Source organism: Malurus melanocephalus, unplaced genomic scaffold (assembly GCF_030028575.1).
Source record: "Malurus melanocephalus ecotype Western Australia unplaced genomic scaffold, MMel_1.1 scaffold_86, whole genome shotgun sequence".
NCBI classification, from domain to species: Eukaryota; Metazoa; Chordata; class Aves; order Passeriformes; family Maluridae; genus Malurus; species Malurus melanocephalus.
Window position 1 is genome coordinate 869,142 of NW_026623318.1, and position 12,599 is coordinate 881,740.

General features: G+C 60.1%; 2 protein-coding genes across 2 annotated transcripts in view; one reads left to right on the plus strand and one right to left on the minus strand.

Moving 5' to 3' along the window:
- Positions 1-127: 127 nt before the first annotated feature.
- On the plus strand, positions 128-8,182 carry LOC130574566 (zinc finger protein 768-like). Its single transcript, XM_057367867.1, has 7 exons — positions 128-187; positions 993-1,262; positions 1,405-1,531; positions 1,960-2,145; positions 2,835-3,722; positions 4,353-4,460; positions 5,383-8,182. The coding sequence occupies exons 1-7, from the start codon at positions 164-166 to the stop codon at positions 6,417-6,419; spliced, it is 2,640 nt and encodes an 879-aa protein (XP_057223850.1). The 5' UTR covers positions 128-163; the 3' UTR covers positions 6,420-8,182.
- Positions 8,183-8,302: 120 nt separating this feature from the next.
- LOC130574628 (zinc finger protein 316-like) overlaps positions 8,303-12,599 on the minus strand; it is a 6,007-nt gene continuing 1,710 nt past the window's right edge. The window contains exons 2-5 of the mRNA XM_057367963.1: positions 12,216-12,560; positions 11,255-11,375; positions 10,762-10,875; positions 8,303-10,072 (exon numbers count right to left, since the gene is read on the minus strand). Of these exons, the coding sequence (XP_057223946.1) occupies positions 9,048-10,072; positions 10,762-10,875; positions 11,255-11,375; positions 12,216-12,560 (1,605 nt within the window). The 3' untranslated portion in view covers positions 8,303-9,047. The remainder of the gene's footprint in view (positions 10,073-10,761; positions 10,876-11,254; positions 11,376-12,215; positions 12,561-12,599) is intronic.

Sequence of the window (12,599 nt, forward strand, 5' to 3'; positions counted from 1 at the left end):
ACGCCCCCCGGGCCCGGGCCCCGCCCCCGCCCGCCTGTCTCTTGCTCCTCCCGCCCGCCAGGGGGCGCCGCTTCCCGCGCGGTGCCGCTCTGGCGGACGGCGCCCCCTGTGGGCCCGGTGGCGGCGCGGGCGCGGGCCCGAGGCGGCGGTGGCGGCCGCAGCCATGTCCCGTCGGGGCCCCGCGCAGGTCAGGGCCCGGCCGGGGCACGGGGCACGGGGCACGGGCCGGAACGCGCGACGGGACACGGGACGGGGCGGGCCGCGGCGGTGCTGGGTCAGGGGCGTGCGGGGGTCCCACAGGGAAAGTGGTACCGGGGGTCTGGGGGCCGTCAGGGTCTGGGGATGGGGGGAGGGAAGTCTCATAGAGGGGTCCCTTAAGGGTGACAGCTCAGGTGCCCCCAGGAGAGCTGGTTCTGGGGGATTGAGGGGTCCCCCGGGGTGGTGGGACTGGAAAAGTCCCCTGGGGTGCTGGTCCTCATGGTGAGGGGAGTCTCAGGATCCTGGGAATGGGGGGGGCGGAGGGATGACAACTCAGAAGAACACGCCCGTTCCCCAGGGGTCCTGGTTCAGACGGGGACAGCATCCCACAGAGGAGGTGGGACTGGGGGCTTGGGGACACCTCAGGGTCCTGAGGATGGGGGAGGTAAGGAGGGACGTGTGACCCTGAGGAGTGACAGGAGGACAGGGATATGCCCCAGGGATGTCAGTTCATAGGGATGAAGGGATCTCCCAGGGATGCTGGTCCTGGGGGACCCCTAAAGGTGCTGGTCTTGGGGATCCCCCTGGGGTGCCTGTTCAGGGGGTCTTCCTTTGGTCCTTGGGAAGGTGAAGATATGGGGACCAGGAGGTGGCAGCCTGGCTCTGGCAGATCCCTGCAGAACTGGGGTCTRGGGGAATCGCTTGGGGCTACCGGGGATCCTGAGTGGGTCTCTATCCCCTGATCACCCTTGAGCAGGGCTGTGACCAAGCCTCTATCCCTAAATCCCCCACAGGTGTCGGGCAGCCTCCGGCAGAAGGCAGTGCCAGACATGGCCCCATCGGCGCTGCAGGAGCTGCGGAGCCGCACGGAGTGTGCAGAGCGGCGGCTCCTGGCCTGTGAGAACCTGGTCGGGGAGCTGGGCAGCAGCCTGGCCGCCCTGGGCACCCTCCTGCAGGGCTACGGGCAGCTCCAGCAGCGCCTGCTCAACCTGGAGAACCTCCTCAAGAACAGAAACTTCTGGATCCTGCGTCTGCCCCCTRACTCCCGGGGGGAGATCCCCAAGGTAGCGGCGGCCACTTCCCGGGGATCCTGCGGGATTGTGGAAGGGTTGGGGACTGAGCTCCCATCCCGTGTGTCCCCATAGTGGGGCTGGACATGAACCACYGAGCGATGCGTGGTTCCAGGGGAATTCCCTGTGATTCCAGGTGCCGCTCACCTTCGATGATATCTCTGTGTATTTCAACGAGCTGGAGTGGAAGAGGCTGGAGCGCTGGCAGAAGGATCTGTACAGGGCTGTGATGAGGAGCAACTACGAGACTTTGGTGTCCCTGGGTAAGGCTTGGGGGCTGTAGCTCATGGAATCATGGAATAGATTGGGTTTGGAAGGCTGCGAGGGTGGTGACCCCAGCACAGGTTGCCCAGAGAATCGTAGATTCCCCATCCCTGGGAGTGTCCAAGGCCAGGTTGGATGGGGCTTGGAGCAACCTGGGATAGTGGAAGGTGTCCCTGGCTTCCACTAGAGGGAAATGTGTCAGCTAAAGCTTTTCCCTCGTTTGGGATTTTAAGTCATGTTCTGCTGGTTAAGATTCCCTCTGCCTGAGCTGCATCTGTGCTTGGGGTGGGTACTTTCTCAGGGCCAAGGAGAAAGGACCCACCTTTGTGTCTCTGCTGGGACAGAGGACAAAGGTCACTTTGGGAATGTGCCAGGATAAAGGCCCAGCCATATACTAATCAAGCCCCGTCCTCTGCCCCACAACCAGACTACGCCGTATCCAAGCCTGACATCCTCTCCCAGATCGAGAAGGATGAGGATCTCAGTGACAAAGAGGGTCAGCAATCCCCATGGACACAGACTGGGGACAGTCAGGAGTGCCCCCAGGCACCTGAAGAGATGGATGAGATAGATGAGGCTTCAGGAGATGAAATCCCCGTGGAAACTGTGCCAGGTGGGTGCCAGGAGGAGGTGGCTGTTYCTCCCCTTTGTTAGGAAGGAAATGCTCATTCTGTGGAGTAAATCATCCCAGAGCACTGTGAATCTTCATTCAAGAGGAATGTTTGTGCTTTGTCAGATGAATCCCATGGAGAAAAGCAGGCAAAGCCTGCAGGAGGGGCTAGGATGGGGTCTGGAGCAATGGAAAGGGCCTTCTGTAAGCCTGGGGCTTCCAGAGACATTCCTGCCTGCTGTGGATGGAGAGGAAACATGCTGGGAAGTGAGGAACTGGGAGCTGAGGTGCGAGGAGACATCTGGGAAGAGCTGTGGTCAAGGGCTCTTTTCTGCAGGATTGAGGAGTTGGGAAGGTTAAAGACAGCCCAGGAGAAGCTGGACAGGTGCTACCCTGTGGGAAAACTCACCTGCAGCCCAGGAGGGGGTTTGGGGGTTGGATTGGAGGAGAGGAAGAGGGACACAGAGGGACATCTCCTTTGGCATTCATGTTCTGTTACTTGGAGCTTCTCTCATGGGAAGGTCCTGCCACAAGGCCAAGGAAGCAGCTCTGCCGTTGGGGTYGGAGCAGGGGTGAGGTGTTTGTGTCTCTGCAAGGGCGGGGAGAGGGAACAACGGTCACTTTGGGAATCTGGCAGTATAAAGGTGCAGTCGAAAATCCTAATAGAGCCCCTCTTCTCTGCCCCGGAGCAGATGGTGCCGCATCCGAGCCCGATGGCTGGTCCCAGATCAAGAGGGATAAAGACCTCAGCATGACCCCCAGAAATGGTCTGGAGCCCCCACAGACACAGACTGGGAACAGACAGAAAACCCCAGGGATACAGACTGGGGACAGCCAGGAGTCCCCACAGACACAGACTGGGAACAGCCCAAAGCTCCCGCGGACACGGAGTGGGARCAGCCCAAAGTGGCCACAGACACAGATTGGGAACAGCCAGGAACCCTCATGGACACGGAGTGGGAACAGCCTGAAGTCCCCATGGACACAGACTGGAGACAGCCAGAACCCCCCACAGACACAGTCTGGGAACAGCCCAAAGTCCATACGGACACGGCATGGGAACAGCCCGAAATCGCCACAGACACAGACTGGGGACAGCCCAAAGTCCTTACGGACACAGAACAGGGACAGCCAGAACCCCCCACAGACACAGTCTGGGAATTGCCCAAAGTCCCCACAGACACAGTCTGGGAATAGCCCAAAGTCCCCACGGACACAGACTGGGGACAGCCCAAAGTCCTTACGGACACGGCGTGGGAACAGCCCGAAATCACCACAGACACAGACTGGGGACAGCCCAAAGTCCTTACRGACACAGAACAGGGACAGCCAGAACTCCCCACAGACACAGTCTGGGAATAGCCCAAAGTCCCCACAGACACAGACTGGGAATAGCCCAAAGTCCCTATGGACACGGAGTGGGAACAGCCCAAAGTCCTTATGGACACACAGTGGGGACAGCCAGAACCCCCTGCAGACAGGTGTCCCCAACAATCAGAAGCCCACACARACACCAGAAGAGATAGAACAGCAGGAAGAAGCTTCAGGAGAAGATCCTGTGCCCATGGCAGCTGACCCGGGTGAGTTCCAGAGGTGCCAGGGAGGATGTGCTTCCCCTTCCCCAGCTCCTTGGGGCACAGGCAGTGCCCAGGGCAGAGGGCATGGCCTGGTGCTTGGAGGGGCTTTGCCAGGGAGGAGCAGGAGCCTTGGGATGCTGTCGTAGACAATGGAGGGGAGTAGAAGGCCTGGACAAGGGAATTCAGCCTGTGGAGATGGTGGGGTGAGGCTGCTCCATGAGGTGATGGCATGTGACACAGGTGTCCTTCCTCCCAGCCCTCCCTCTGCTTTTGGTCCACGTGGGGCTTCGCTCCAGTTCCTCCCAGCCTTTSCATGGAATTGCTGAGGTTGGAAAAGCCCTTTGAGGTCATGGAGTCCAACTGTCCCCAGCAGTGCCAAGGCCCCATGTCCCCAAGTGCTACATCCACAGGGATTTTAAATCCCTCCAGGATCAGGGACTCGGCCACTGCCTGTGCCAGGGCTGGCCAACGCTTTCCAGGAGGAGTGTTCCCAATATCCAATCCACATCCTGCCTCTTGAGCCACAGCTTTCTCTGGCTTTTCCACACACTTACAGCAATCTGTTTCATTATGCCAGAGTGGGGACCTGGAAGCTCTTCATGAGTCTTTCAAATCCTTGTTCCCTCCAAACAGGCCTCCCCATCCTGTTGATGAATGTGATGTCCCTGGGGGACCGTCAGCCAAGGATGGAGGCAGAGGACAACCCAGAGATGGAGGAGGACCCTGCAGAGCCTGACACTGGTGAGTCACCCTGTGCTGGGGACACAGGGCCTGGCAGGCAGGAAGCAGCTCCCAGAGCTGATGGGCTCAGAAAAGGAAGGGGAAAGGAAGTTTTAGGTGTTCATTTTATTTTTTCCTGCAACATCTTACAGGTTTGGAGGTGGGTCCTTTGTGCCACTGGTCCCAGTGGCACCATGGAGGGCTCAGCCTGGTTGCTGCTGGGAGCAGGAGATCTGTCGAGGCCTGGCACTGCAGGGGCACGTGCACCTGTCCAGGCTGCTCTCAGATGTGKTGGTGGCTCTGACCTTGCTGAAAGCCTGGTCAGTGCTTTCATCCATGACCTGGGTTTGTCCTGGGAGCAGGAATCATGGAATGGTTGAGCATGGAAAAGCCCTCTCAGATTGAGTCCAGCTGTCTCCCTAGCACTGCCAAGGCCAGCACTAAGCCCTGTCCACAAGTGCCACATCCACACAGCTTTTTAAATCCCCTCAGGGATGGACACTCCATCCCTACCCTGGGCAGCCGTGCCAGGGCCCAACAAGCCTTTTGGGGAAGGAATTTTTCCAATATCCCACCTGAACCTCTCCTGGCACAGCTTGACGCTGTTCCCTCTCCTCCTGTCCCTGTTCCCTGGGACCAGAGCCCAACCCCACCGGCTGCCCCCTCTGTCAGGGAGYTGTGCAGAGCCMCAAGGTCCCCCTGGAGCCTCCTTTGCTCCAGGCTGAGCCGCCCCAGCTCCCTCAGCTGCTCCTGGTGCTCCAGACCCTTCCCCAGCTCTGTTCCCTGCTCTGAACATGGTCCAGCCCCTCAAAGGCTTTCTTGTCATGAGAAGCCCAGAGTTGCGCCCAAGACTGGAGGTAGCCCAGCAGAGCCAGCACAGGGGACAGGCCCTGGTCTTCTGTCATAGCAGTGCTGTCACAACTACAGTGTCAATCTGTTCCAGAGGAAACCTCATTCATGGAAAATGAAATGCCATGTGAAGATGCTTCTCCTAAGAATGTCGAGGTGAAGCAAGAGGAGCCTGAGCTGCTGGTAGAGGATTCCACACCCTCGCTCGGCTTGGAAAGCCAGAAGTGCCCCAAGAATGAGCTGGTGAAGGCCAAGAGCAAGAAGAAGCCGAACCGGTGTGAGGCCAGCAACCTCCTGATGGGCAACTGCCGGCGCGGGTACGTGCGGGAATGGTGCCATCCCTGCACGGAGTGTGGGAAGCGCTTCCGCCTCAAGATCAACCTCATCATCCACCTGCGCAGCCATGCCAAGGAGGGGCCCTATGAGTGCCCCGTGTGTGAGATCGGCTTCAGCGACAGACGGCACCTGGACCTCCACCGCAGCATCCACATCAAGGACAGAGCCTTCGGGGCCAAGGTCTGGGGCAACGTCCACCCTGAGCTGCGCATCCGCCCGCGCAGGGAGCTGTGCGGCAGCACCCAAGGGTTGGGCAGTGGCGGCCATGCTGGGGGGGCTTGTCTGAGCCAGCCCAAGGAGGAGCCAGACAGAGAGGGCCTGTCTGGCTCCGGGATCGCACGGCCACCGAATCCCAGGATGAAGTGCCCCTACTGCAAGAAGTTCCTGTCCTGCTCTGTGTCACTGCAGCGGCACCTCCGCACCCATGCACGGGACCGGCCCTACTGCTGCAGCTCCTGCAACAAGTGCTTCACCCGCCATAGTCACCTCCTGCGCCACCAGAAGATCCACGAGCGGGCCCTGGCTGCGCTGCAGCAAGAGGGCAACACCCAGCCCACCGCTGCTATCCCAGCATCCCTGCAGCACACGACTCCCGAGGCTGAGAAGAACCTTTCCCAAGAGAACGGGAGCCCTGACGCTGCAAAAGCGAGCTCACCCAACGTGCTCCTGCTGGGAGCAACACCACTGGGGCTCCCGGGCAAAGGCTCCCCGCTCCCTGACTGCGTTGGGAAAGCTGTGCAGCCCGTGGTCCAGCTGGGAACGAGGGCAGTGGTTTCAGAGAGAACAGAGAATTGACCATGGGACAGATCCGAACTGTATGTGTCTCTGGAGAAAGCTGTGAGTTTGTTTGGTTTGTACCTGGTGGGACACCAGGATTGGGAATCTGCTGCGTTTTAGGAGCTTCCTGGGTTGTAGAAAGAATGGGAAGCTTGGATACCACAACAGAGCAAATTGCAGGAGCCTCCAATGATCCAAAATGATTCACCATTGCACTGACTTGTTCCTGTTGGCTGATGATTGAAATTTTCCCAAGTTGACTTTCCTGGGAGATGACCAGGTGAATCCTGGTCAAACAGGAGCAGAGCTCTCTCATTCCTTGATGTTGGAAATGATCGCGTGCATTCGGGAACATGACTGAAGAGGACAGGGAGAAGAGAATAGAGCTGGCAGCATTCTCAAGGAGCCCTTTGCTCCATGGACCAAGCTTCCTGACCATGACGCCGGATGAAGAGAATGTGACATCTCCAAGCCCCCACCACGTCCTGGCCACACTTGTCACCCCCACCCCAGGGAGGAGATCAGCCAACCCCCTGCTCCAGTGGGTTGGGAACACTGGAGCTTTGCACCGGAAGATCCGTAGGATAAACCAAACCCCAATATTCTGTGCTTGCATATTCCACGGGTCCTGGCAGGTCTGTCAGGGAGGCCGCAGGCACCCTTGGGCCCATCCTGCATGGGTGCAGAGTCATTTTAGGGATATTTGATGGATCAGCCAGCCCCATCCTGCAGCAGCACCTCTGATCTTGGTGGATCCACCTGCACGGAGCAGCCCCTTGGCTCTGGAGGAAACTGCTACTCACACAGCCACAGCTTGTCTCCTTTTGCCCAAAATCCCACTATAATGAATCCTACAGGAAAATAGTTCTGCAGCTACCTCAGTCAGGGAGAGGGAGACCTGCCCCAAGGCAGCCAGTGGAAGCCAGGCCTGGCACTGCTCCAGTGTCCCCCAGAGCCACCAGAGCTGTGTCCATGCCCAGAGCCCCACGTGCATCCCACACGCTGGTTGTGCACAGGCGACACATCCCGCCTGGAGCCATCACCGCACGGACCTAACGGAGCAGCTGCTGGGATTCTTGAATTTTGTTTTCCAGGGTTTTTTGTTTTCTTTGAGTTGTTTGATGTAATTATTTGACATCCCAAGGTCCCTGTGCCTCTCCAAGCAGTGAGCACTGGAAACCGGTGAGCTTTTCCCATCTTTCATTCCGAGTCACTCCCAAGGTGTGATGGTGCTGCTATGGGAGCTGAGGGAACAACTGTGCCACATCCAGGTGTGATCCTCAGCCACCTCCTGCTCTATGGGATGGACAGCAGCATCCGAGCTGCTCCCTAGGGATACATGACATCCACTTCTCTGGGCTGGTCTCACAATTCCTGCCCCTGGGATTGAAATGTGGAGCATTCCTGGACTGCACTAGGAGCCAGGAGGGGTCAGACGGGTCACTCTGTGTCCCCAGCAGGACACAGTGCAGTTGATGCCTTGTGGTCATGTGGTGACCGTGGATCTGGCAGTGAGCCAGCAGCTGGTTATCCTTGTTATCCCTGCCCAGGCAGAGATTCCAATGCTCCCCAGTTGATCCCAGGGGCATGGCTGAGCTGGTATGCATGGCTGAGCGTATTGCCAGTGGGGGGATCCCCCAGGCCAGCTGAAGGGGCAACGGCCCCAGCTGGGCATTTCTAAATTGGTTGTGACTGGGACCAGCGTTTCCTACAGCATTCCCGATCCCTTTCTCAGGCTGTGGAATCAATAAAGTATTTGTCTCTATGGCCGCTTTGTGACCTGTGCTGATGCCCATGGGCACGGAACTGGGATCAGCCAGGACAGCTCTCACTGGGAGGGATTTAGGAATCACTGCCAGCAGCTCCAGAGCACCCTGGCTATTGGAAGAGTTGTGGAACCCCAGCCAGGAAGAACAAGTAGCCAAGGGGAGCAGGGAAGGGCAGAGCACAGAGTGGCCCTGGCCACCATGGGTGGGATGTGTCCCTTAGCACTGCCAGGGAGTCCCGTGGTGCCTACAGATCCTACAGAGAATGCTGTGGGGGACTCCTGTGGGATTGCTCTACATTCCCATCACACATTCCCATCAGGCAGCTCTGCATTCCTCCCCTGATGGCCCCATCCCTGTTGAGCAGTGTCACCTTCCAGTCTGCCCCTCGCCCACCCTGGAGCACAACAGGAGACCATATTAGCTCAGTCTTTTATCTGATTCTCTTCCCGGCTGGTCCTGCCACCCAGCCCCCAGAGCCACTGACCAGTCCCAGGCCACTGACCACCCCCAGGCCACTGACCACCCCCAGGCCACCTCCCTCCACACTGGTGATGTTCAAACAACCCAAGTTCCAGCATTCCATGGGATCTGACACAGCCGTTCCTCTGCTGAATCCACAGGGCAGCGGCACCACCCAGCTCGGTTCTGTCCACTGACCCTCTGCTGCCTGTGGCCAGTCCCATCCCGCCCTGGGCCCTTCCCTGTCGGCACAAAACAGCAGCCTCCTTCCTCCTCTTCCTCCTCCTCATCCTGGAGACCCCGGTGGTGCCACAAGTCCCACAGCATTACAGACAAACTCCTGGCAGTACCACAAGTCCCAGCCGCCTGGCCTGTCCCACCAAAGAACCACTGTCCTTTCCCTTCTCCAGCCCTCCAGCTACCGATTATCTTGGCTCAGAGCCTCGCAGGGCTCCAGCTCCGGCTCATGTCCCGGCAAGGTGCCAGCTGGAGAGGTGGCCACGGCATGCACCTTCTGGTGGTGGTTCAGCGACTGCCGGTGCCGGAAGCTCTTGGTGCAGCCGTGGCACTGGAAGGGGCGCTGCTGGGTGTGCCGGCGCTGGTGCTCCTCCAGTGACGCTTTCTGAGGGAAGCTCTCGGCACACTCGATGCAGCGGTAGAGCCGCTCCCCAGCGGCGCTGGCCCGCGCTGGCCGGCTCGGCCACGCACTGCGGAGCTGCGGCCCGTGGATGCGTTGGTGCTTCTGCAGGTGGTGCTTCTGCACAAAGCCCTTGCCGCAGGCAGGGCAGCAGTACGGCCGCTCCCCGGTGTGGATCCGRTAGTGCTTGTTGAGGTTGGACTTCTCGTTGAAGCTCTTCCCGCAGGCCGGGCACTGGAAGGGCCGCTCGCCCGTGTGCAGGCGCTGGTGCCGCAGCAGCGCAGCATGGTGGGCCAGGCTCTTCCCGCAGGACGTGCAGATGAAGGAGCCGTTGCTCTTCCTCGCCTGGCTCTGCTGCCGCGCCAGGAGGTTCCGCGTCAGCCGGACGCTCTTCCAGCCCGGCGGGAGCGCCCGGGGATCATCCTGAGGGCTCTGCTGTTCCCAGCCGGGCTGTGGTGAGGCCACCTCGGCTGTGGGGTCTTCCCCCAGCGGCATTCCCTGGGCAAGGGCAAAGGGCTGCTCTGTGCCCCCGCCCAGCGCGTGCTCCGTGGGGAAAGGCAGGCCCGGGGGAGGGTGAGCCTCCACTGGCACCACYACCGGCTTGAATTCCCCCAGGCAGAATTCCCCCAAGCCTGCTCCAGCCACCTTTGGCCCAGCCATGCCGTGGCTCTCCCAGGAAACTGGCTGCTCCTGGCTGAGGGGAGCCTCCTCATCCAGCCTCACCGCAGACACCATCGGCAGTGCCAGGAGCTCAGTTCCTTCCTCCTGTGGCTGCTGCTCTTCCGTCTTGATCACGATCATCTCACCTGTGGAGAGACAATAGTTCATTCCCAGGAAGGGGAGTTCTCCCATGCCTGCAGCTCCAGAGTGGGAGCAGGAGCAGGAACTTCCCCACCACACGCTGGTGACAGGAACTGGCAAAGAATGAATGGGAGCAGGAAGGACTTCCCAAGGGGAGATGAGGTGAAGGAGGATTGTCTGGGCAGCTGGTTGAACTTCAGGGACATCATGGTACTATGGAATTATTGAGGTAGGAGCAACCCTCTCCAGTGAAGTCCAATCATCAACCAAGCGCTGTCAAGGCCACCACTAACCCTTGTCCTCAAGTGCCCATCCACAGGGTTTTTAAATCCCTCCAGGAAYAGGGCCTCCACCACTGCTCTGGGCATGCTGGACTCAATGGACACTATGGACTGACACTAAAATTCTCATAAAGAAACCAAACCAGAGGGAATATGAAGGCAAAGCTGAGCTGCAGAGTTCTCCATTGTGGAAAGAACCCCATCAGCAATGGCAGAGCTTAAGTGGGTGAATCAAGGATCGAGGCAAAACCTCCCCAGATCAGGAGAGAGAATCCACCCACCCGCAGGCACCCAGCCCCAGAGCCACCCTCACTGAGCCTTCCCCCAGGTTTTCCCATTTTCCATCCTTATGAGCCCTGCCCAGTCCAGGCAGGTTGCCAGTGCCCATCCTCAGCCCCGTCGCTGTCACTCACTGTCACCAAGCTGTCCCAGCACCGCTCCCTTCTCTGGCAGCCCAGGGGTCCCCGGATCCTCCCTGTCCTCAGCTGGTGGCAGTGGTGCAGGTTTGGAACCAGCATCCTCAGAGCCTGGGAAGGAGGGAGCAATGGGATGAGCTGCTGACAGTGGAGACCGACAAATGGGTCCTGGAATTCCAGGATATCCAATCACACAAGCCACTGGCAGCCAAAGCAGGCACGTGATTTTGATTCCTATCCCAGGAAGTGCCTGTTGGACACTCAGCCTTAAAAATTTCAGCACAAATTAATGAGTGCTAAAATTTAGGACTCTTTGCTGCAAAACCCTGCAGGGTGGTCCATATACACCCCATATCCCAGGAAAAAATGGTGCAGGAATACCGGCTGCAGGACAGGTCACCTGGAATCCCTCCACACTCCATGTGGGGAGGGCTTGGAAGCTGGATCAGCCCAGGGATGATGCCTCTGCCATGATCTGAGTGATCCTCACCAAGAGGGACCATGGCCTCGTAATTCCCCTTCCCGGCGATCCCACGGAGCTCCCGGCTGTCCACACTCTCCAGCTCCTGCCCTGGCAGAGCAGCYGCCTCACCCTCACCTGCCGCTGGCACCTGGGTGGAAGGACAGGAGGCTCCGCCTGGGGGTCCCCACTGAGCCCCTCCCCGAGTCCCAGGAGATCCCCACGGGGTCTGGAGCTCCTACGGACAGAGCCATGTCWCGGGGGACATTCCCAGACATCCCAGTGAGGCTCAGCTGTTCCTCCCCAGACCAGGGGCAGATTCCCGGGATCCATTCCAGCAGTCAGGTGAGCAGTGACCTCTCWGGTGGGAGCAGGACATGTGGCACCATCCCACATCACCCCAGTAGGACCCAACACGGCTGAAACACTTGGCGGGGATGTTGTGCTCCCCCTCTGCTCTGGAGACAGGGACAAGCACCAGAGTAGCCGTGTCCATYCAGCTCCACACAGCTCCTGAGAGCCTATGCCACATCCTACCAGCTGCACAGTCACCGGGGGCACCTTCCCATTGCTTTGGGCACATCTCTGTCACCTGTGGCTTGTCCCCATCACCCTGGGCACATCCCTGTGAGCACCCTGGGCACATCCCAGTTCATCTTTGGCACATTCCCATTAGCTGGGGCCTGTCACCGCTGGCATGTCCCTGTTATCTGGGGCTTGTCCCCATTACCGGCACCCCATCCCTGTCACTGTGGGCTCATCCTCATCCCYGTAAGCCAGAGCTTGTCCCTGTCACCGCTGGCATGTTCCCCTCCCCATTCCTCAGCTTGTCCCTGTCACCGTGGGCTCAGCCCCATCCCCATTCCCGGGGGCCCGTCCCTTTCCCCATTCCCTGGGGCTGGTTCCCGTTTCCCAGATTGCATCGCCGTTCCCGGGGCTCATCCCTGCGGGCCCAACCCTGTTCCCTGGGCCCCAACCCCGTCGCGGTTACCTGTGTCCGCTCCCGCCCGCTGCCCGTGCCGGTGTCGGTGTCGGTGCGGTTCCCCCCGCAGCGGCAGCGGCGGAGCTGGCGCTGGATGCGGCGGAGGCGGCGGGAGTTGTCCCGCAGGAGCGCGGCCAGCCGGGCCCCGCCGACCCGCACCGAGCGCTCCAGCCCCGCCACGCGCCGCTCCAGCCGCTCCAGCCGCCGCTCCGCCGCCTCCACGCTCCGCTCCAGCCGCCGCTCCGCCGCCGCCACCGCCCGCAGCGACAACCCCGCCGGGTCCGCACCGCCGGGGCCCGCGCCGGGATCGGGGCCCGCGTCCTGCCAGGCCTCGGGCGCCCACTCGGGGTCCTGCTGCGGGGGGAAGAGGGCGGTGAGGGGCGGCCAGGCCCG